The 22036-nt window shown below is 36.2% G+C and overlaps 1 protein-coding gene across 3 annotated transcripts in view; it reads left to right on the top strand.

Annotated features, from left to right (window-relative positions):
• Positions 1–22036, top strand: part of Diaph3 (diaphanous related formin 3) — a 545702-nt gene that overhangs the window by 301709 nt on the left and 221957 nt on the right. For all 3 annotated transcript variants that reach the window (XM_008822916.2, XM_008822917.2, XM_029558567.1), the window contains one exon: positions 15701–15940. In XM_008822916.2, coding sequence (XP_008821138.1) covers positions 15701–15940 — 240 coding nt within the window. The remainder of the gene's footprint in view (positions 1–15700; positions 15941–22036) is intronic.

The following is a 22036-nucleotide window of genomic DNA, read 5'->3' on the forward strand; positions in this document are numbered from 1 at the left end:
AAAGGCATGCACCACCATGCCCGACTCTAACTTTTTATGTAGACTTAAGCCTAATGTCTGGAAATTGTAATCCCTTGATCTCTTAAAGAACTATACTGATGACTTTACTCTTTAGTTATACTTTCCTTTTGGGTGTTTAAAACCATACAGTTGGCCCAAATAAATCAATTTAGGTCATTTGAGGATCTATTCCTCAGGGGTCACCTGGGCTTGGGGGGAGCTTCTGGCTCCTTTCTTTTATCAGTTCCATCTATGCAAAGATAAGTCAAAGGTCCGGTTCAACCATGTCTGGCTTCACTTGGAAGCATGAATGAGATGTTTCCTCTAAGTAGACCCTCCTTTTTGTAGACTGGCACTGGTTCAAGTTCAGCTCATGGGGTCTCCATGTCCTCCCTGAACAAGAGGACAGGTAACTCACCACAGTTACAGGAGAGAGATGTTCCATAGTCCCCAGGCACCTGGTCAACCTTGGAGGGCAAGGGGCAAAAACTGTCCTTTAAGTCCCTCTAACCACATTAGTATAGGCCTTAAAGTATGGCTGCTACACACCCAATTAAGTTAGTTCCACCAGTCTGATACTTTTTTAAAAATATTTTATTATTTTTGTTTTATGGAGGACAGGTGACTCACCACAGTTCCAGGACATTTTGAGAGATGCTCATAGTCCCCGGGAACTTGGTCAACCTTGAGGGCAAGGGGCAAAAACTGTCCTTTAAGTCCCTCTGACCACATTGGTATAGGCTTCAAACTATGGCTGTTAAACATCCAATAAAGTTAGTTCCACTAGTCTGATAAGTCTGATTATCATGTGCTATGTAGATAAGGCTTGGGTAAAGAACCAAATAGTCTCAGATAAACATTGACTAGATTTATATTTTGTTCCTTAAACTAGTTGACTAAACTATGACCATAGATATTTTAAGATAATATGTGTATTTTTTTTTCTCATCTTTATATATAAAACAAACCCAAACAGACCTTCATCACTTGCTTAGGCTTTCTCATTTTTCTATTTTGGAAAATATCTCCATTCTCATATCCTTTTAACATCTTTTACATTCTCATTTTCTTCTTTTTCTTTTAAAATAATTATGAGACAATTAACAAATAAATTTTCCATTGGTTGTAAAACTTCTTTTCCTGGGGATGCTAAGCAATGCTTATTCCCTTTTAAGGTTCTAGTGTCAAGCCAATGTTTCATTAAAATTTTACTGGAGAACCAATGAATTTATTGAGCTTACTTACCAAGATAACTGAAGGGTTGCTGAGGTGTATGTATGACCTGAGGGTTTGCACACTGGATAGCATTTACCCAGCATGGGTCTTGCCTTCTCTTCCTAGCCTTCCACAGATTGTGTACTTTAGCCCTCCCCAAATCCAGGAGGCTATGTGTTATTAGGGTCAAATTACATACAGTTGACTGGGAAGAGTACCTGGGTACTCCAGTAAGGGTCCAGTGACCCTGCTTGGCCCTCCTTTAATGAATGAGCGCAACTGCCAACAATCTCAATTGTGGCTATGTTTAGTGATCAGGCTCAGCTGAAGTCGTGATGATGGTAGTTATTTCTTGCAGAAGGGATTGCTGTATAGCATCATCTTATTAAAAGGACCTGGAATTTAAAAGGATTTGGTGCTATGATCCACATATGAGGGAGAACATGCATCATTTGTTTTTCTAAGTCTGTGTTAAGTAACTTAGTATAATAGTTTCTAGATCCATCCATTTACCTGAAATTTTCATTATTTCATCTTTCTTTACTGCTGAATAGAACTCCATTGTGTAAATATACCACATTTTGTTAACCACTTCTCAGTTGAGGGGCACTTGGGTTGCTTCTGTCTCTTAGCTATTGTGAAAAGAGCAGCAACAAATATAGTTATACAAGTGTCTGTACAATAGGACGAGTCCTTTGGGTATATGCCAAGGAGTGGTATAACCTGGTCATATGGTAGGTTCATTTTTCGTTTTTTAAGTGTTCTCCACACTGTTTTCCATAGAGGTTGCATGAGTTTGCAATCCCACCAGCAGTGAATGAACGTTCCCTTTTCTCCCCATCATCAGCAGCATTTGGTATCAATTTGTTCTCTTGATCCTAACCAGTCTGATTGGGTTAAGGTGATACCTTAGGGTGGTTTTAATTTGCATTTCCCTAATTACTAAGGATGCTGAACAGTTTTTGAGCCATTTAAAAATGTCCATGAATGTCAAGTCTTTCTCATAGGATTGTGCAGTTTACCAGTGCACATGTGTCAGGTCTAGCCCAGCATTGTCAACTGCCATCAGCATCCATATTTTTAATTTGAACATTTTTCTTCCCATTTGTTGTCCAGTTCAAGACTCACTGTCTTTGTCATATTTCTATGATTATATTTTTTTCTTAACTGATATGTGGTCCTGTAGCATGATTTGTGTATGTGTGTTTGCTTCCATTACTGTCTTGGAGCTGCTTTCTTTGTGTTACAGACAACTTCAAGTAATTTTACTCCATTGTTACATCTATTTTCTTCTGTTCTCTATTCTTGCTCCCTTGTACTTTGTGTCTGCTTGCCCCGCCCCTGGTTGTTGTTCCTTCACAGTTTCTAAGACTTAAGGAAAATCGTCACTCAGATTTTTTTTTTCTCTACTTCTTTTTTCATATACCTTATTTTTGCACAATTTTCAAAAAATTCTATGTGCCAGGCATGGTGGCCCACTCCTTTAATCTCAACACTTGGGAAGTAGAGACAGGCATATCTCTGTGAGTTCAAGACCAGCCTGGTCTACATAGTGAGTTCAGGCCAGCTGGGGCTAGAGGGGCCCTATCTCAAAAAAATTACGTGGCTGAGTTGTTCCCTTCATGTGTATATGTATACTATGTGTGTGCCTGATGCCCATGAAGGTCAAAGACTGCATTGGATCCCCTGAACTGGAGTTACAGATGTTTATATTCTGCCCATGTGGATTCTGGGAATGGAAGCCGGGTCTTCTGCAAGAACAAGCCCTATTAACCATTGAGCCATATCCTCTAGCCCCTATTCAGAATGTTTTCATCTACCTGAGAATAACTGTACTAATCTTTTTAAGCAGTTTTTTTTTTTCATCTTCCACATTGTGTCTATTTTGATTTTTGAATATGCACTGCTCCTAGCAGAGCACATGATTTTGGGTTGAGTGTCTTTCTTCTCATAGGAATGGCCTTCTAGAATCTGGTTTATTTTACTAAAAATCTGATCAGTTTGAGTTTCTCTTTTAAAACTAGTTACCACATGTTGAAATCATAAATGCCTGCTAAAATCTGTTTAATTGTTGCCTTGTGACATTATGTATCCAAATGAGGACCTCAACCTTAGAACTGACACCTGAAACTAAGATCATCCAGTTGAATATGTAATTGCTTAATGGTGGTAATTATTTGTTCAGAGATAAACCAAAACACATTAAAGAAAACCACTCCAAATTATCTGAAATACTACAGAACCGTGGTTAGCCTTCCATCTGATAAACATTTTATGGCATAAGTTGAAAATCTTATCCTGCATTGGTTTCATGATTACTTGAGCTTGCTAGCTACCAGCCAGCCTAGCAGGAAGATGGCAAGCTCCAGGTTCAGTGAGAGGCTCTGTGGCAAGGGAATAAGGCAGAGATTGATGGAGAAGATATACACTGTTCTCTGAGCTCCGTGCAAATGTACCTGCACATACGTACATATACCCCACACACGTACACACCGGTGGGGCGGTGGAGAACTAAAACTTAAGAATGACCAAGAACCCCCAAATTCCATAAGCAGGAAAAGGATCTCATCTGATGATTTCTGCTTCCAAACTTTTGTATTATGTTGTTCCCACTTTATCTTCTTATATCTAGGAACACCCTTCTTGCTTAATTGGCAAGAACATCGATATATACAGGTGAGAACAAAATAATACAAAGGGAATAATTTTAAAGATAGGCTTTACCTTATATTATATTTTTACTCATGACCTGTCCTGATCTTGTTTTTCTTTGTGAAACCCAATATAGCAATCAGTTTTTTTCTATGGAGACTTAGGACCCAAATGGGAATGAAATTCTCTGTCCTTTCTTGAAAAGGAGCCTAGCATAGGGACTGCCTTGTCTGGCCCTCAGATCTTACAGTCCTGCTACTTTTTCCTGTTTTCAGACCCCATATTCACAAGTAAACTGGCTCTCTAGGCTAAGCACTTCAAAACTTCTCTGGTATACCCATTGTCAATTGTGTAGTTCTATTTAATTGTGGCTCCTAGAACACAGCTTAGTGCTACTTTGGCCCTGCATTTACTGGATTCATTATAATACTTGTCTGAGATTTTTTGCTCCATGTTCTTTGCTATGCTTATATTTTTATTTTATATTCAATTATATGTTTCATTAAACATCCTTGTCTTCCATACCAGGCTTCGCTCTTTTGCAAGGATGGATGTGTTTGCTGTCTCCTCTTTAGCATTGGGTCAAGTTTCCTATCCTGCAGTTCAGCTATTATCCATTACTACTGTGATTTTTCTTTCCTTTCCAGGGGTGTCAATTTTGTATCCAAATTATTATCCAGGTACTATCTTTATTTGGGGAAGGAGTGTGAAATGCTCAAAGTGATTTTTTTTCTTCCTTCCGTGAAATGCTAACATTAGCTCATTTATCACCAATATTATCACTGCCAATCATTTTTCTCTCTATTTCTCCAAATTACTATCTTTTGAGAGAAATCTAATAATTTGCCCAAATGTATGTCTAATGTATGTTTTCTAAGACATTCTTTTTTGAGTGCTTGTATTGTGCTTATATTTGATTTACATTTGTCCATTAATTAGTCAAGACAGAATATAAATATTGAGTTGGCATACCGTTCTCAGTTTTGTTGTTCATGAATGCCACATTATGCATCGGTTTTATCAGTGTTCCTTTGTAAGTAGCCCTGTTTAGACCAAATAGCCACAATGTAGCACCTAAACCATCAGATCAATTGAATAGTAGTATATCTCTACATAGTATATTAGCAATGTTAATTTATGAGATTTCTTGACACTGTATTTATTTTGTCTTAAGTTCTTGCCCAGAATTCCATAACAACATTCTACATTTTTAATAGTTGAGCTTTTTGTGTGTGTTCATTTGTGTGTGAGAGCACATGTGTGTGGTTGTCATGTAACTATGTATATTTTTAGGGCAGAGGACAGCCACTGATGTTATTTCTCAGGAACTATCAACCTATCCCCCCCATTCCTGTTCCCTCCCTCTTCTCCTCCTCCTCCTATATTCTTCTCTCTCCTACCCTTTTCTTTTTCTTTGAGAGTGTCTTTCATTGACCTAGAACTTGCCAAGTAGGCCAGTCTGGCTGGGGAGTCCAAGGATCCACCTCACTTTATTTCCCTAGGTCTTAGATTGCAAGTATGTCTCACCACAGTTGGCTTGGTTTTGTTTTGTTTGATTTTTGTTTTTTAAACATGGTCATTCTCTGGTTCACATCCTTACAAGGCTAGCACTTTGCCAGCTGAGCTATTTCCCTAGTCCTAATTGAATTTCTGAGATATTTTCCTTATTACTAAATTGATGTGTTCTTACACTATTCTTTGTGAGCTTTTGTGGGAGCCTGCTTTTCTTTGCTTTCTTTTTTTAAAAAAAAAATTATTTTTATAAAGAATTTTATACATCTTTTTAAAAGATATTTATTATTTTTATTTTATGTGTATGAGTGTATTGCTTGCGTGTATGTGAGTGCACGTGTATTGTGGAGGTCAGAAAAGGGCATCAGATCCCCTGGAACTGGAGTTAGGAATGGTTGTTAGTGCCTTGTGTGTGCTGGGGACCAAACTTGGGTCCTCTGCAACAGCAGCCAGTGCTCTTAGCCACTGAACTATCTCTCCACCCCCACCCCCACCCCCCGCTTTTTTTTATCTAGGAGAAACTCTAGACTTCTATGTTCTTAGCTTCCTACTGACTGGATTTCTTATTACTTTTTTCGAATTACCCATGGTTTTACCTCACGCTACATTCCTAATTTATAGTTAGAGGCTGATGTTTGCCCGCTCTTTCTTACTTAAAATGCAAGCTAGTATCTGTGTTGTTGTACCTATATTGTTTATCCATTCTGTCCATTGCCTGATCTCAACTCAGTATTTGCATTGTTCTCTCACTCTCCTTGACTTCCAGACCCAAGATCTGGCTCCATGGTCATCTTCACAAACCACTATGCATCCTTCATTATGGAGGGGCAGAGGAGTTGTCTGAGGAGATTATCCCAGGGCCGTAATTTGAATGCTTCCAAACTGATTCCACCAAAGTGCAGAAGCTTGAATCAAACACTGCATGGATTTCTGAATAGCCTTGATTTCTTTGTAGAAGTTCGGAAATCAATGTTATTCGTCCTGCTGTATAAGCAGAATGAAAAGGACAATCAAGAAAAAGAAACACAGCAAGGTTTCATTGTTAGTGAGCTTATGTTTGAAATAAATATGAAGTCTCATGATTTTAATATGGTGGCTTCAGAAAAAGAGCAACATGGTATAAAATTGCACACACAAAATAACAGACGGAGTTAGTCATTTAAGAGTATTTTGAGTAGTTACTGTTTGAAAACATGAGCAAGGTAGCAGTCATCATCACAGGAATAAGCTCTCTTACTCATTACATTTATTCTTCTGCCCCTGCCTCAACCTCTCCAAAATGCTATTAAAAATTTGGTAATTTGTTAGTGGAGTTAGCTTTTGTACCTGTGCATCAAAGGATCAGTTACTGAAATTCCATCTGACTGGGTTGTTAAAGGTTTTGTTTGTATCTTAACTCCATCTCAAGACTTTTTACTTTGTGATTAACCTTTTCTTCACCCACTCATCAATCTTGAATATGTAATTAATTAATCATTTGCAAGTGCCTTTGGCCAGAGTGACTGTTGAATGGCAGTATATTTACAGTATTTTAATGATTTTTCCAAATCCCTCCAGTTCAGTAAAATTCTAAAATGCATACAAGGGATTGCAATTCTTCTTGTGTATTTATTTCATCAGTGTCAATGAACTGACATGGCAGCAACAAGCCAAACTTAAAATACAGCCGCTTTTTGTTTGTTTTAAGGCAGTGTCTTGCTGTGTAGCCCAGGCTGATCCTGATTTGTATTTAATTGGACCATCAGATTAAGCCGTTTTAAAATGGCTTAAAATGGCTGTGGTATGGACTATTCTTTCTCTTAAAAAAAGTGTTTAATACATGGGTTAGACTTATCTTATGCAGCCATACATGTCAGTGTTTGGAGCTATCATCTTTTTTTTCTTCATTGCTGGGGCAAAATACTCTGACCAATACCAACTTGGGGAGGAAAGGATTTATCTTACATCTCCCAGGTTACAGTTCATCAGGGAGCCCAAGGTAGGAACTCAGGGCAAGAACCTGGAGGCAGGAGCTGGAGCACAAACTATGGAGGATTGCTACTTACTGGCTCGCTTCCTGGCCCCTGCTCAGCCTGCTTTCTTATGCAACACAGGCCCACCTGCCCAGGAGTGGCACTACTTAGAGTGGGCTGGGCAGCCCTCTCACATCACTCAACAATCAAGAAGGTGCCCCCATGGACATGGCCACAGGCCAGTCCAATGAAGGCAATTCCCCAATTGAGGCTCCCTCAACCCAGGTGTGTCAAGTTGACACTAAAGCTATCCAGCACATTGTCCATCTCCTGTTTTGTGCTACTACTTCTGCCTTCCTTTTAGTGATTACATTTATATTTTTTTTAATTAACTTATTCTTTGTTTTGCTATATTAGTGGTTGCTGTAGGGTTTGGAGTATTTTTTTTTTTTTTTGCATGTATGTATGTATGTATGTGCGATGATCAGAGGACAACTTGCAGGGATTGGTTTTTTCCTTCCACCCTGTAGGTTCCAGTTGTCGGGCTTGGCAGCAAGTGCCTTTACATACTGAGCCATCTCACCAGCCCTGGAATGTTTATGTTTTAAAAGAGATTTTATATTTTATTGTTTAAAAAAAAAATCTGTTTCTAGCCAGGCAGAACAGTACATGCTTGTAATCCCAGAATTTAGGAGGTGGAGGCAAGAGGATCCAGTGCTCACAGCCAGCCTTGCCACTATAAGCAGCTTTAGGCCAGCCAAGCCTCCATGAAACCCTGTCTGTTTAAAAAACAAACAAACAAACAAACAAAAACACACCTCTCTCTTACTCACCTATATTCCATTTTCCTCCAACAACTTCCTTGAATATTTATCCTGGTGTTGAAGAATTCGTTCAGGTTTTCCTTTTGTTCTTTTAGGACTTTATTGCATCATAATTTCAAAGATGATCTCCTTGCTAGTTTTCCACCTCATGTTTTACCACTGTCTCCCTTTCCAGTGCTTCACCCATCTCCAGTTCAGGCTTCCCTTTATTCTCATTGTTTCCTGTTCTTAGGCTCAAATCTCAAGTCTTCATAGAACTGCTCATTATAATGCTGCCTCCTGAGTTCATTCTTTACTTCCATTACTCCATTTTTCATTTATTCAGAGCACCAAAGGCCATCCTTTATTTCTTAGGGTGGCAGTCAGTCTTGTGTTTCTGTTTGCTCTGGGTGCCTTTTAAGCTCAAAGCTGCTTTTAGCAGTGATTTCTCTAAATTTATTTCTACAGAAAATTACTTTTAATATTTAAAGATTAACCTTGGAGTTAGTAAAAGGTACAAATGATTATAGGATACTTAAATAAAGAATTGAAATAGTTTCTCATTCAAAAAATGAATTTTGGAGATTTTTCTGCTTTTTTAACTTCAGGATTTAAAATAATTTAAATAATAGCTGAATAGGGGAGTAGTTTAGTCTGTAATGGAATTTGGGGTCTTTTTGATAGTGATTTTCTTTTTTTTTGTATGAAAGCATAATGCTTTATAGTAAGACCATCTATATAATACTGAAATTTTATGGCATTGTCTGCTTAATTTGTTCATTTGGAGAAACAAACAAAACATCATTATAGTCATATCGTAATTTCTGCCATGCATCATTCTTTTGAAATACAGCCTGCAATGTTTAGTAGTTTTAAGTTAAAAAGTCTCTTATGATTCAGCCTTTTGAAAGCAGCTTTCTTTTTATGTTGCTTTTTAGATTGACTGTCATATAATACTGGGAAGATTTTTCCATACTCTAGCTATCTTACTATAGAGGTCTACATATAACACTTCTTGGGAAACATAGTTACAAAATGAAGCTATTCTTAAAGAACCAAATTGCTGCAGTTAGGCAATTTTCTTATACTTGTGGCTTAAAGTGTAATTATTACACTCTTGCAGCTACCATTGTTTTTGAAAGGTCCTTGAAATTTAGTTTTCATAAAATTCAGGAAACATCGTAAAGGTTATCTACTCGATGTCCTGTTCCCACAGGTACAAATTTGAAATTTTGATATACATTTTATATATGTATATAGATGAAGCTTCCTTATGACTTCAAAGCACTTTCTCATGAATTATTAATATTAAAAGGAAGAGCCTAACATTGGAAATACTTGTGGATACCAACTTCTCCAGACAGTAGAGAATATGGTAAAGCAAATGAAACAAAATATAAAAATGGTCTATCTGAAGGAAGAGGATTTTTTAAATATTTAATAAAGGAAATTGTAACATAATAAATTGTTTTAGGAATTCTATTTCTAGTAACATCAAAAAACTTAAGGTAGGTAGTAATAATTTTAACAAATATATAAATTTATGTAGAAGGATTAAGAACTAGAGAAAATATACAAGTTCACTGCTTTCAAGCGGTAGACTGCCAGTAGAGAAAATGGCAATCCTTGAGAAGAGAAACACATGCATCTTCTTAATGCCCAGCCTTTGTTCAAGGCTGGACTTGTCACAGATCATTTGAAGCAGGATGAATGTTGAGCATAGCAGTTAGAATTCCAGCATTACTGGCACATACTGAACTTCTGACCCTGTCCGAGTGTATGGAATATTGTCAACATACTTGATGTTGACTTGAATAATGAAAAAAATTGTTTTAGGAATGAGGGCCACCACTATAAGCAAAGCTGTGTTCTGGACACCCCTACCCACCACAATATCTTTTGACAAGCTTCTCAGGGGAAGAACTTGGAGATTGAGCAAAATTAATTTAGAGGGCTAGGGAAATTCTTGTTAATTTCCAAAGCTAATACCCAACACTGAAGGGATTGAAGCTTCTGCATCTATGCTGATCATTTGGTGATCAGCATCTCTTCTGATCATTTACTCATTTGCCTGCTGAGTAAGACCAGCACTCTTCAAAGGAATGCTACAGAACTCAGAATGGTCACAACATTGTGCACGTGGGGCTTGGAAACAGAATTTTTAAAAAGAATAAAAGGAGAGAAATTATTAGAAAAAAATGGCAAAATAAATCAGGTCCCAAATAGTCTAGATTCTGGCTATCACATCCACAGACATAATGTAGGTATGGTGAATATGTTCATAGAACTAAAGGAAATATTTGAAAAAAAAAGAAAATTAAAATATGGTCTTATTTTAGAAATATTTGCAGGGAAATGAGAATAATAAAAATTGTACCATATGGGAATGCTTGAACTGAAAAGTTCAATAACTAAATTGAAATTTTGAATGCATAGGTTTAATAGTGTATTAGAGAGAACAGAAAAATCAGTGAATTTGAAGGCAGATTTATAGAGTATAAATGCACAAGTCTTGGCGTTGCTTTGCTCCTACAAAACATGTGAAAATTGTACCATATGTACTTTGCTGTTGTTTAGTTTTCTTAAATAATTTTAGCATAGCAGCTTTAATATCATAAGGCCACATTTATTTTAAAAACATTTTCGATATTCTGAGTACTACCCAGACAGAAGGCACTTGGATAGTGTTTTGTGGGTTTTGTTTTTTTTTTTTTTTTCTTTTAAGCCTTTCTCTAAATAAAATAAACTCTTCCCACCCCTGAATTTTCTGGAGATCATGAACATATTGGCCTGCATACCATGGAAGATAGACATATTTTTTTCACATAATTAGAAAAATCGAGTTTCAACTTTCTTTTAATGTCTTCACTCTTATTAAATCCGAGTTCTTCCGTAAAGTTCTTTCCCTTGCCTTTCAAAAGCTAAGTTACATTTTTCCCCACATACTTACTTTTCATAACACTCCCGCAGAAAATGGAAGGATTCACTGATAGGCAAGACTGACAATGCAGGGTGGAGGGGATTACAAAGGCAGTTCTGAAAAAGTTCTACCGTTTCAGCATAATGGAACATTCTTGTGTATGTTAAGGAGAGATATACCGAGATAGTAGCAGGCAGACTGATAGGGTCATTCCTTATGATGTGTTACCTAATAACCACTGTTGAACAATTAAATTTCATTCTCATGAGAATATATAGTCCTGGGAGCTTGAGGTACATTCCAGATCATTTTGAAATTGTGACTATTAATTTCTTCACTGAGATGCTCTGAATGGTGCTAATGCTTGACTACCAGCAAGTTAGCTCAAGGCCTAGGTCCCTTTGGTCCTGTGACCAATGGTCCTGAAATTTTGTTCCATTATTTCTTATAGTAATGTGTTTACCAAGTATGTATCTAGAGTTTGAACTCAGTTAAGGTTTAAACTAGTAACTTTTCAACCAGTATTATACTGCAGTGTTGCAAATTTAGGTGGTTAGTTTTATGAGATTAGGGAAGAATGACAAAATATTGTTCATGCACTCATATTTCTTTTGAGGTAAGCCTACATAAGTCTCCAGAGTAGGATAGGAAAATCCATCAAGTTTTTAATAAGTCCAACTCCCAACAACTTTAATTTTAATTTTAAAAATGTATAAAGGGAAATAGAACTTTAAAGGAAAGATTATATAGAAATGTCCAATTGATTTGGATTTTCCCCTATGGAATAATGGTTAAAAGTAAACCGTAATAGATTATGGGAGAGTGTGTGTTTCTCCCCTTTAAGCCAGGTGGAAATTAGAAGAAGTTGGCAACTTCTACTGCATAGAATGGGGTTCAGTCTGTACTTGCTGGTTCATTGATTTTCTAATGATCTTTTCGTTTAACTTTGCCATTGCTCATGTATTGACCAAGCAAAACATTTTTGAAATAAAAATCACCCTTATTATTCTTAACATTGCTTTGTTGGCTTTTCTCTAGTCACCTCTTATAAAATCTTCATCTGGGGTGTGTGATATCTGTAGACGGCAAGTCCAGGACAGTTTCAGGAGTTTTGCTCTGCCTTAAAAATACACTGAAGTCAAAGCATCTTTAATTTTTTTCTGATCTTCAGATTATAACTTGTCATAGATTTTGTATCTTGAATTTATATTGCAAAGATATAATAGTGAATGTAGAACCTAACTGTAAAAATAAAATAATATATTCTTCTAGTATTGTATTAATTACCAGTTCATGTTTACTCCTCCTCCTCCTCCCGCCTCTTCTTCCTCCTCCATGACTTTCTGTTGCCATTATTATAGCACAATAGTGCTGTGTTCTGATGTGCATTTGCCTTACACTTCTAATTTCCTTAGCATGAGAACAGAATGTGAATCCTCACTGTTGATAAAATATAGGAAGTAGGGAGGAGCAGAAAATGTTTTTCAAGTTTATGAATTATTTTCCTTACCTTCATGCCTTCTTTTATTTGAGACCATACGAAGAAGCAAGCTTTGATTTAAACAATGGACTGAAGAGCACTCTCAGTATTGTCATAGATCTCAAGATTGAGATCATGCAACATTAGTTTTTAGGTCTTCTCACTCTCTGAAATAGGACAGCCATTTGGCCTAGGCAGTCATTGTACAGCTGAACTGCTAAAAGCTCCAGATGACCTCTGAACTTCATTGTGGCTCTGTAATTTTCTTAAAATACATAATTGAACAGCAACCAAATACTGTTTTATCTAAGTTGAGAGGAAATAGCAATCTGAAAAGGACATGTAATAAATCCTGTTCAAAGCTTAGTTTTTAGGTTACCTGTCATTACTTTGCTTTGTCAAGGGTTTTCATGAACTTATAGCACTTTGTTTTGCATTACATCATAGACTTTATCTTTTCAAGGAACCTGTCCCTAGTGCCAGATAGACTCATTACTCATACAAATCTGGGTTATATTTTTCTAGGAAAATTAATTACTTTATGTGACTACATATGGTTAGCTTGTCAGAGGGAAAACTTTAACATATTTTGGGGAGGTATAATGTAGGCATTTAAGCAGCCTGTTTTTTTTTCTTCCTCTTTGTGCGTGAAATAGTACATTAATATATGCTAGAATTAACATATTTTGTAATAGTTCAGTATCACATGGCATACTGAAGAATTCTTTCTTAAGTTACCGGCACTGTATCCAACCTGACTTCATAATCACAAATGAGGACCAACTGTAAACAGAGATGTCCAGGGCTCATCATACACATTTGAGTACCCATAATTGCATGTTCTACATTTAAGCCCTCTTCTATATTTCTCACTGCTATTGTAAGTATAATAGTGTGGCATCCAAGTTACCAAGGAAAATAAAGATACCTATCTTTTGTACTGTATAAGGGTTAAAAGGGAATCCTGGGAAGTTAATCTGTTTGGATCCATGCAATGTATTTTAAACCAAATCAAATAACTATAGGAAATAAATCACTGTTTAACTCTGCTTTATGTGTTAAAGATCTTAAATGATCAATTCATGTACCATTAGAACTCATTTCATAATAGAATTATCCTTTGTCTTTCTATGAATTTATATTGCTTAAACCGTAAACATTTAATTTTTTAAAATGTCTCTGTTGAGTCTATGGTCTTTTTATTCTCTTAAAAGAAAAATTTTTTTGTCCTAGACAAGAGAATTTGATGTCATTCTTTGAAGCCAAGGAATTTGAAAGCACTTGTAGTACCTTCTAGAGTAGACTAGTTATACTAATCAAGCTCTTAGAGGCTTGCTTATATTCACAGTACACATTTATCACATCATGTGGTTATGTATAAATTAGCTATTTATGTTATTGCTAATGAAACCTTGCAGGCAACGTGAGGATTTGACTCATCTGAAGATAGTCCCTCATAAGTGTCTACTGAGAGTTAATTTTTTATTCTTTGTCAGATGAGTAGGCTGGGCTATATTATCAAGACAGAGTCTGTCCCATCACATTATGTTGGTATCTAATCCAGAGCTTCATGCATGCTAGGCAAGCACTTTACCACTGAGCCTTTAGTCCCATTTATTTTATTTATTTTTGATTTTTAAAATTTTCTGTTTGAGTGTTTTGCCTCCCTGTATGTAAGAACATTGTGTGCTTGAAGTGCCCAGAGAAGCCAGAAGAGGGTGTCAGATCCCCTGGAACTTGAGTTACAGACAGTTGTTAGCCTCCATGTAGGTGCTGGGAACCAAACTCAGGTCCTCTGGAAGAGAGCAGGCGGTGCTCTTGACTACTGAGTCATCTCTCCAGCCCCCTAGTTTCTTTTATTTTACATAGTAATTATCATGTTATTATGACTATATTACATTCTCTTGAACAATCATGATTTTTTATTATGTCTGACTTTCTACAAGCTTCAATTAATATCATATTATGCCCTTTCTTTTAGGAACTATAACAGTGAGACCTCACCTGTTTTAACCCTGTTGTGTTTCTGTTTTGTTTGATTTTTGAGACAGGTTCCCCCTGTAGCTCCAGTTTGCCTGGAACTCCCTATGTAGATGAGGCTGGCCTAGATTTTGCAGAGATCTGCTTGCCTCTGCCTTTCTGCCTCTCTGCCTCTGCCTTCTGAGTGCTGGAACTAAAGGCATGAGCCACCATGCCTGGCTCTTTGTAGTTGTTAATTTTGTTTTATGTCTACCTTTGCTTCAAACTGCTTTTGATACTTACTTGAAGAGCTTAAACAATTTTGCTATTACTGCCCCACCAGTGTTATTGAGTTCTCCAGTTGCTAATGTTTTTAGTCAAGATATCAGTCTTGACTGTGCCAAGTTTATAGCCTGTACCTAAGTAAGTTTTTGCCTCATGTGTTGCTAGAATAGAGGGAGTAAAGTTATAGGGAAGAGCTTGCCCCTTTGTTCTTTTCTATTCTGCCAGTCTTCCACATTCTCAGCAGCAAAACCCTGAGTCCCCAATAGGGTTAACTTTGACATGTGACAGCTCCATGGTTTTGCACCACTCTGTCTCCTGCTACGCCCATGTTTCCTAACTCTGATTCTGCTAATTTAGTATGTGTCAGGAGTCATTCTGCTTTCTGTGTTTCTGAAGAAAGTCAATTTAGTACAAATTGGGAGCTATTTACTCTCCCCCTATCCAACACATACTGTTAGTCAGCAGGGCTTCTGAGGACAGCAATCGCTATTTGAGGCAAACAAACGCTTTTTAGACCTTTCTGAATATGTTTTAAACATGATCCAATGTATGTTAATATTGAACAAAGATTATTTAGTGATGATGTGAATGCTTTGTAATCTGTTTCCTATGTATCCTGTTAACATTTTTTTAAAATGTATTTTTTAAAATGATGTTTACTTGATCACTTAATTAAACAGCAGTTTCATTAAAGCTTTCTTTTCATTGCCTATCTGAATTGTTAATTTTGTTTCTGAGGGATGACTGGATTCCTTACAGAAACAAGCAGATCTTTTCTCTCTCTTCCTGCCATCAGTTTCAGGGGACATATTGCTTCTTTGGTACTGTCATACCAATAAATCATCCCAGATTACTTTCAGTGGTACAGTACTAAAGTATACCATGCATTTTAAAGGAAATCTGCTATTTTCTTTTCAATCAGATGAGCAATGTGAAGAAACTACGGCCACGGCTCAGTGCTATTCTCTTTAAGCTTCAGTTTGAAGAGCAGGTGAACAACATCAAACCTGACATCATGGCTGTCAGTACTGCCTGCGAAGAGATAAAGAAGAGCAAAAGCTTTAGCAAGTTGCTGGAACTTGTACTGCTAATGGGAAACTACATGAATGCTGGCTCCCGGAATGCTCAAACCTTCGGATTTAGCCTTAGCTCTCTCTGTAAAGTGAGTTTGTTTTTTTAACACACATATTTGCCTGAACACTTATTCTTAAATGTCAGCCCTGATTACATTATTTAAATATTTTTATTTTGATGGTCTCATTATCAAGAACTTGAACTGAACCATGAACTCAAACCCAGAGTGAACTGAGCTAATTTACTCAACCTCTGAACTAAATCCAAATATTAATTTTCTCTGATCTGCAAATCCAACTGAAGGATTTGGTTTAATAACTAAATTATATCCTAAACCTATGCTTTCTCAAACCAATGAAATAGAACATCAAAATATCATTTAAGCCTTATGTTTATTTAGTTCATGTACCTGCATTTAATGATGTATTAACTGTTGATTAAGACTGCTGATTTTTTTTTAACCTTTAACTATTTCAGTATTTCCTCTGCATTGTTTTTTTATATGCGGGCTAAAAGAAAAATAGGACTTCTTTATACATGAAAAGAAAATTATTAGGAGTAAACATATCTCAGATGTCATTTGATAAGTTGAAAATGTTTTTATTAAACTGCAGTTTTAGAAGATAGGAAAACTGAGTAAGTTTACACATTGTTTTTTCCTTCCTGGATTCTTCCATAGGTTAAATTTCTTTACAGCAGATAGATTCCATGTTTTGTGTGACAGACCTTTTTCCTAAGGAGTGGGCCATAGTAATAATGCTTTATTGATCTGCTTGCCACAAATTCCTCTCAGTTACATATCACAAGTAAAGCTTTCTCTTGTTCTTGACCTTGTAACATCTATACTCTCTGATTACAGAATTTGATTATTGCCATTGCCAGCTTGGTAGGGAGGTGAGAATCAAGTTCAGCTTTAGAAATGGATTAGTGAATAGTCACCCCTTTGGTGCTTACATTAACCTCAGTTTTCTGATCTGTGCCTTCCGGGTATGTCAGTGTTTCATCAGCTTCTATCTTTTCTATTTTCTTGCCTTTATTGTCATAGTTTTCTGTGTTTGGTTAAGTTCCCTATTACAGGTGACACATTTCTATAACACAAATTGAAGGCTTGTATATCAGTATTTACTCAGGGTAAAATCTTGTGTCATATGGTTACCATATCATCTTAAGGTAGGTGTCTACCTTGTATATGTAGAATTCATTTTTTCACATGACTTGCTTGTTTTTATGTATATATTATGATAATGAGAACCCAGGTCTTTAAATGGAACGGTTTACAAAATGTTATGATAGAAAAGTTAGGCCAGAGAGTCTAGCTTAGCCACTAGAGGGTTGCTAAGTATTTGGAGAAGAATGAAAACTTGAGCTGTATCTTGAAGCATGAGTATCTGTTTCCTGAGAAAACAGACAATCCAAACAAGAGAAAAAGATTTGCAAAACTCATTGCATGGCATGCATGGGTAGTGATCCAGTACCTTTGAATTCTACATGGAACAAGAGTTGGGGAAAATAGGACTGGGGTGGGAAATGAGCAAAGATGTTGAAGAGCCCTAAATGTAAAGTTTTGTAGTGGTGGTTTTCTGGATATAATGTTAGTTCAGTAAGCCAGCTAGTATGATTGGATGTTTTCAGGAGCATAATTCTATCAGCAGTAAGAAAGAAGGTTTTACTGTGCTCTTTAGTGCTATTGCCACTGAGCATTTTTGCCACTTAAGTTTGCTAAGATTTAGGTTAGACGGTATCTTTAGTTCCTTAGTCACATTTACTGCACTGGCTATACATACTGGCCATCCGCCTTTCTACCACTGCAGTATGTTCTACTGAGAAGAGCTAGGTGAGATGGTTATAGTGCCAGAAATTTGGTGAGTGGTTGACATGTAGTGCCTGACCTCCAACAGTGACAGAGTATTGTCAAAGTAAGAAGAAAAGAAAAGGTGGTATGGTAGGAGAGAAGAAAAGGAATAAATCAAAGATAATTTCTGCCTTTGTTCCTGCCAGCTGGTGGACAGTAGTTGTAATGACGTGCTAGAGTGTTTGAACAGAAGGGGACCTAGCAATTGTTTGCGCCTTGTGTACCTCACTACCTTAATGGACATCTGATTTAAGCCTCCTTATTCAGTTACTTAATAAATATTTTGACGTCCGTCTGCTACATTCTTATCACTGTAGGTTGGGATGCAGAGTGAGGTCTGAGCTAAGATAGTAGCAGTGGAACATAAAGTTGAGAAGTAGGGTTGATGGGAAAAATGTAAAATTCCACATAAGAGGCATTGTCAGGGTTTGGCAAATGTAAGGGGTTGAAGGAGAACTTGGCAAGCTGGACTACCAAATTAAGACTTTTCCTGAGAGGGAAAACAAAGGAAGCAAAACAAGATGAGGAAGAAGGCACTGGAGAAGTCTCATCCATACCTGCAAATTTACTGGGGTTTGTTTCCCAGCACAAAGTACCTCAGCAGTAGAGTTCATGTACTGAAAGTTCGCTGCATGCCCTCCTTCATTCTTTCATCCTCAAAGAGTTATTGGTAGGAAACTAGGTGTGATTAATAAGGTTGAATAGCTGAATACAGTGTTTGATACATAGTAAATAGTGACTGAATGAGCAAAAGTTGTTTCAATAGATAGAGTGTAGTATGTCATGTGTATTTTGTATTGGAAAATAGACATTGTGTCCTTGAGATACAGTCATTGATGCATAATAATTTTAAAAGCTTACAAATATAATGCATGCTGTTACTCTTTACTACAGCTGGTCTGTAAACCAGTTAATCTAACTCCAGATAAAAAGTTGTATGTATTTATTTGTATGCATTATTGCTGGATATTTTGATTGCCACACTTAGGAGCCTTCTGTTGTACAAGAAACACACTGCAACTTCATATTTTTATTAGTCTATATGTCACGTTGAAAGATGCTATCTCATTCTGTTTGTTATCAGAACTAGCAGCTTGATCTTTGACAGTTATGATTTAATTTTTCATTCTGAATATAAGGCATTTGTTTTCTTGATAAGTCCTTACATATGGAATTCCAGGAAATATTTTAATCTGTTAAAACATGCTGAGTAATTATTTGACATTTAATATTATATGTCTAAACCTCCTTATTTTAATTAAGCTTTAAGTTTAGATATGAAAATGCATAATTTTTAAAAAGTGACATTGCTGTGTTTAGGATTCAAGACAAGAATTTTGAACTCCATACACATTATAGTTTAGTTTTCATATTTACTGTTTTCATATGAATTTGTAGTCCAGATTGCTAACTATGATATCTCTGTTTATGTGGGTAAACGGCTTACTTCCTTATATTTGAAATATGCCAAGAGGTAAATGACAAATGGATGCAAAAGTAAATATGAATTATGAGGTAAACATCAACTTGAATCTTTCATCAATATATAAATAAAAATTAAAATTGATGAACAAGTATGGGTTTTCCTGGTCAAAATATAGTACACATATTTCTGAATCTTTTCATGAGCTAAAATTTATGGGTTCTTTTTTTTATTATTAATACTGAACTTCACAAGCAATTTTGCACCTGTATCTTTATAAAAGGAAATGTTTTACACAGTGTTCATAGAGCAAAAGAAGAAGAAATTTCATGTGGTTCACTCTTTCAAGACCATCCTTCTCTCCCCTCTACTCTCTGCTTTCTGCCAAATTTGTATTCAGGGCTATTTAAATGTGTGGGGATTCCATAAGAGACCTTATTCAAATGTAGTTTTCAGTCTCAGTAATAATATTCCTAGTTTAGGTAAAATGCTATGAGTACTTTGCCCCGATTTTTCAAAAGGACAAACCTTAGAATGTAAATGGAGGACTGTTTGCCAATCAAGAAATCCTCCCAACATAGTACTTTGGACTTTAAATAAAAATTAGTAATAGTCATTTTGAGTTTTTGTACACTCAGTCATCCATACATATTTTTCCTGCTACTGATAAAATTTAAATCCCATTCTGTTAGAAATCCATAAGGATGATGGTAGATACTTGTTTGACCAAAATGATTACCTGTAAAAAGTCTGTTTCTGTTTAGTTGATAGGGATTATTCTTTAAGAGAACCCACTTAGTATGGACAAAGTTTTTCACTTCTGACTAAATTAGCATTCTAACTAACTAATGAATTGACCCAATAATTGTAGTTCAGCATTACATTAAAATATATAAGTTTTGACTTGTAAATTTAAGGAGCAGATGGTTCAAATGTGCATATAGTGGTGTTGACATGAATTTATTAATGATTACTGATATCTAATGAGATATGTGATTTCTGAATAACAAATCCTGATCAATATGATGGGATGCTGTAGCTTTTTGTTCTATATAATTCAGGTGATTTTCTATATTGGGGTAATTGATAGAAATTTTAAAACTTCTCAACTGTAATAATTAATTTTGTCAGTATTTATGCTAAGATCCCCCCCCCAAATTGTAGAATCTATTAATTTGACTTTATCCACTTTATCTCTTGTAGGAAACTTTCTATTGTATATGTCAGTAGACCATGAATAAGTTCATGTTAATGTTAGACATAGTAGTTGGCTATGCTTTTGGAAGTGGGATGGAAGGACGTTGAAGGGGCAGACAAAGAGAATTTATGTCTGAGTTCTTTTTTTCTAGTGCAGAATTTTCTATATGACCTTCTGGATATTTCTTTTCACTGAAGTTGTGATGGCAATGATTTAAAATGACATTGAATTTCCATTTTCATTAATGTGTCTACCAACAATAGTGACTGGCTTTTGAAATTAGTGAACATCTCTTTTCTCTATCTTAAATCACATTGATTTGCAACCTGGAGTCCTCTTATAAAGGCATAAATGCCTTATCTTCTTCATCAGTTCCTGTAGTTGAGAATGTGTAGGTGTGGACCCTGATCAGTGGCATTTTAGAATAAACTCCCCAGGTGACTGTAACGCTCAGCCTACTCTGGGGTTATTTTATGTCTTTTGTCCTACTTACATTACTCAAAGTGGAAAATCCCTGACTGATTGTCTGAAAGTAACCAGCCAACAACAAACATAAAGATATGAAAACTAACCAACAGCAAAACAAAAACAAAAAGAAACAACTTAAGGCTAAGTGCTGAAAATATTCCCCCCAAACTGATGCTTTTTCTTTTATGCCAGTTTGAACACTATTCTGAAAATGATGATTTTTTAAGAGAAATGCGAATTCTAGGCACATAATGCAACTGAAAGTAAAGGTGAAGACCAGTGTGCAGAGTCCTTTCACATGTGCTTAACAATCATTATTAGCCAAGGGTTAAGAGTACTTGCCCTAATACAGACCTTTGTATTTTGCATATCTGTCATACTCACATAGATAGTATTTAAATTTTTGTACATGAAATTTAACTTTCATGTGTCACTTTTTCCTTTCTTCTGAAAAGTTATTTTTAAGAAAGAGCTCTGCCAAGCAAACCCATTGTTCCATCTGCATTCAGTATACTTTAGAGGGCTTTTTTTTTTTTTTTTTTTAAATCAGATTGGCAGAATTACACCAGTACATTTAGCACCCATGAAAGTAAAGCAGTTACGGGCCAAAGAGTTGCAATACCAAAAGCCATTCTTATTTTACATATAGCCAATTAAATTACAGAAATGCTGATTTCTAAAGCAGTGAGAAACTGTTTAGAATGTCCAGCCCCCTTTGCCTCATTCATTATCACCTTTAATCCATAGCATTTTCCAGGAAATATTTAATTGGATTTACTGAGGTTTTTTTTTTTTTTAAATTCTTTCCCCCTCACTTTTGTTTTCTTTTCAGTTGCTACAATTTATTGCACATTATAATCATTCTTCTAATAGAATATGAAAAAGTGGTTTTGCTCAGGCACAACCTGTATGCTGCTTGTGTGTTGACATCTCTCTGCTTCAAAGCAAGCATGACTGCTCCACCCAAACTACCTACCGTCAGCATAGTCTTCACCACGCCCCAATCCGTCCCCCCATGTACACACAGACAGAACATTAGACATAGGCCTGCCATAATTAATCCACCTGCTGTCTCTGGTTACCTCTCTGGTTACCCCTCTTTTATATATCAAAGGTACAATGATGAAATGGGTGCATAGGTGCCTTTCAGCTATAGTGCCAGCATTGGGAGGTATATAAAAAATTTACCACCATGGATATTCTGAAAAATACCACTTAAGATATATTACATCTGAATTTTTGT

The sequence above is a fragment of the Nannospalax galili genome, unplaced genomic scaffold (assembly GCF_000622305.1).
Source record: "Nannospalax galili isolate Female #2095 unplaced genomic scaffold, S.galili_v1.0 scaffold308, whole genome shotgun sequence".
NCBI lineage: Eukaryota > Metazoa > Chordata > Mammalia > Rodentia > Spalacidae > Nannospalax > Nannospalax galili.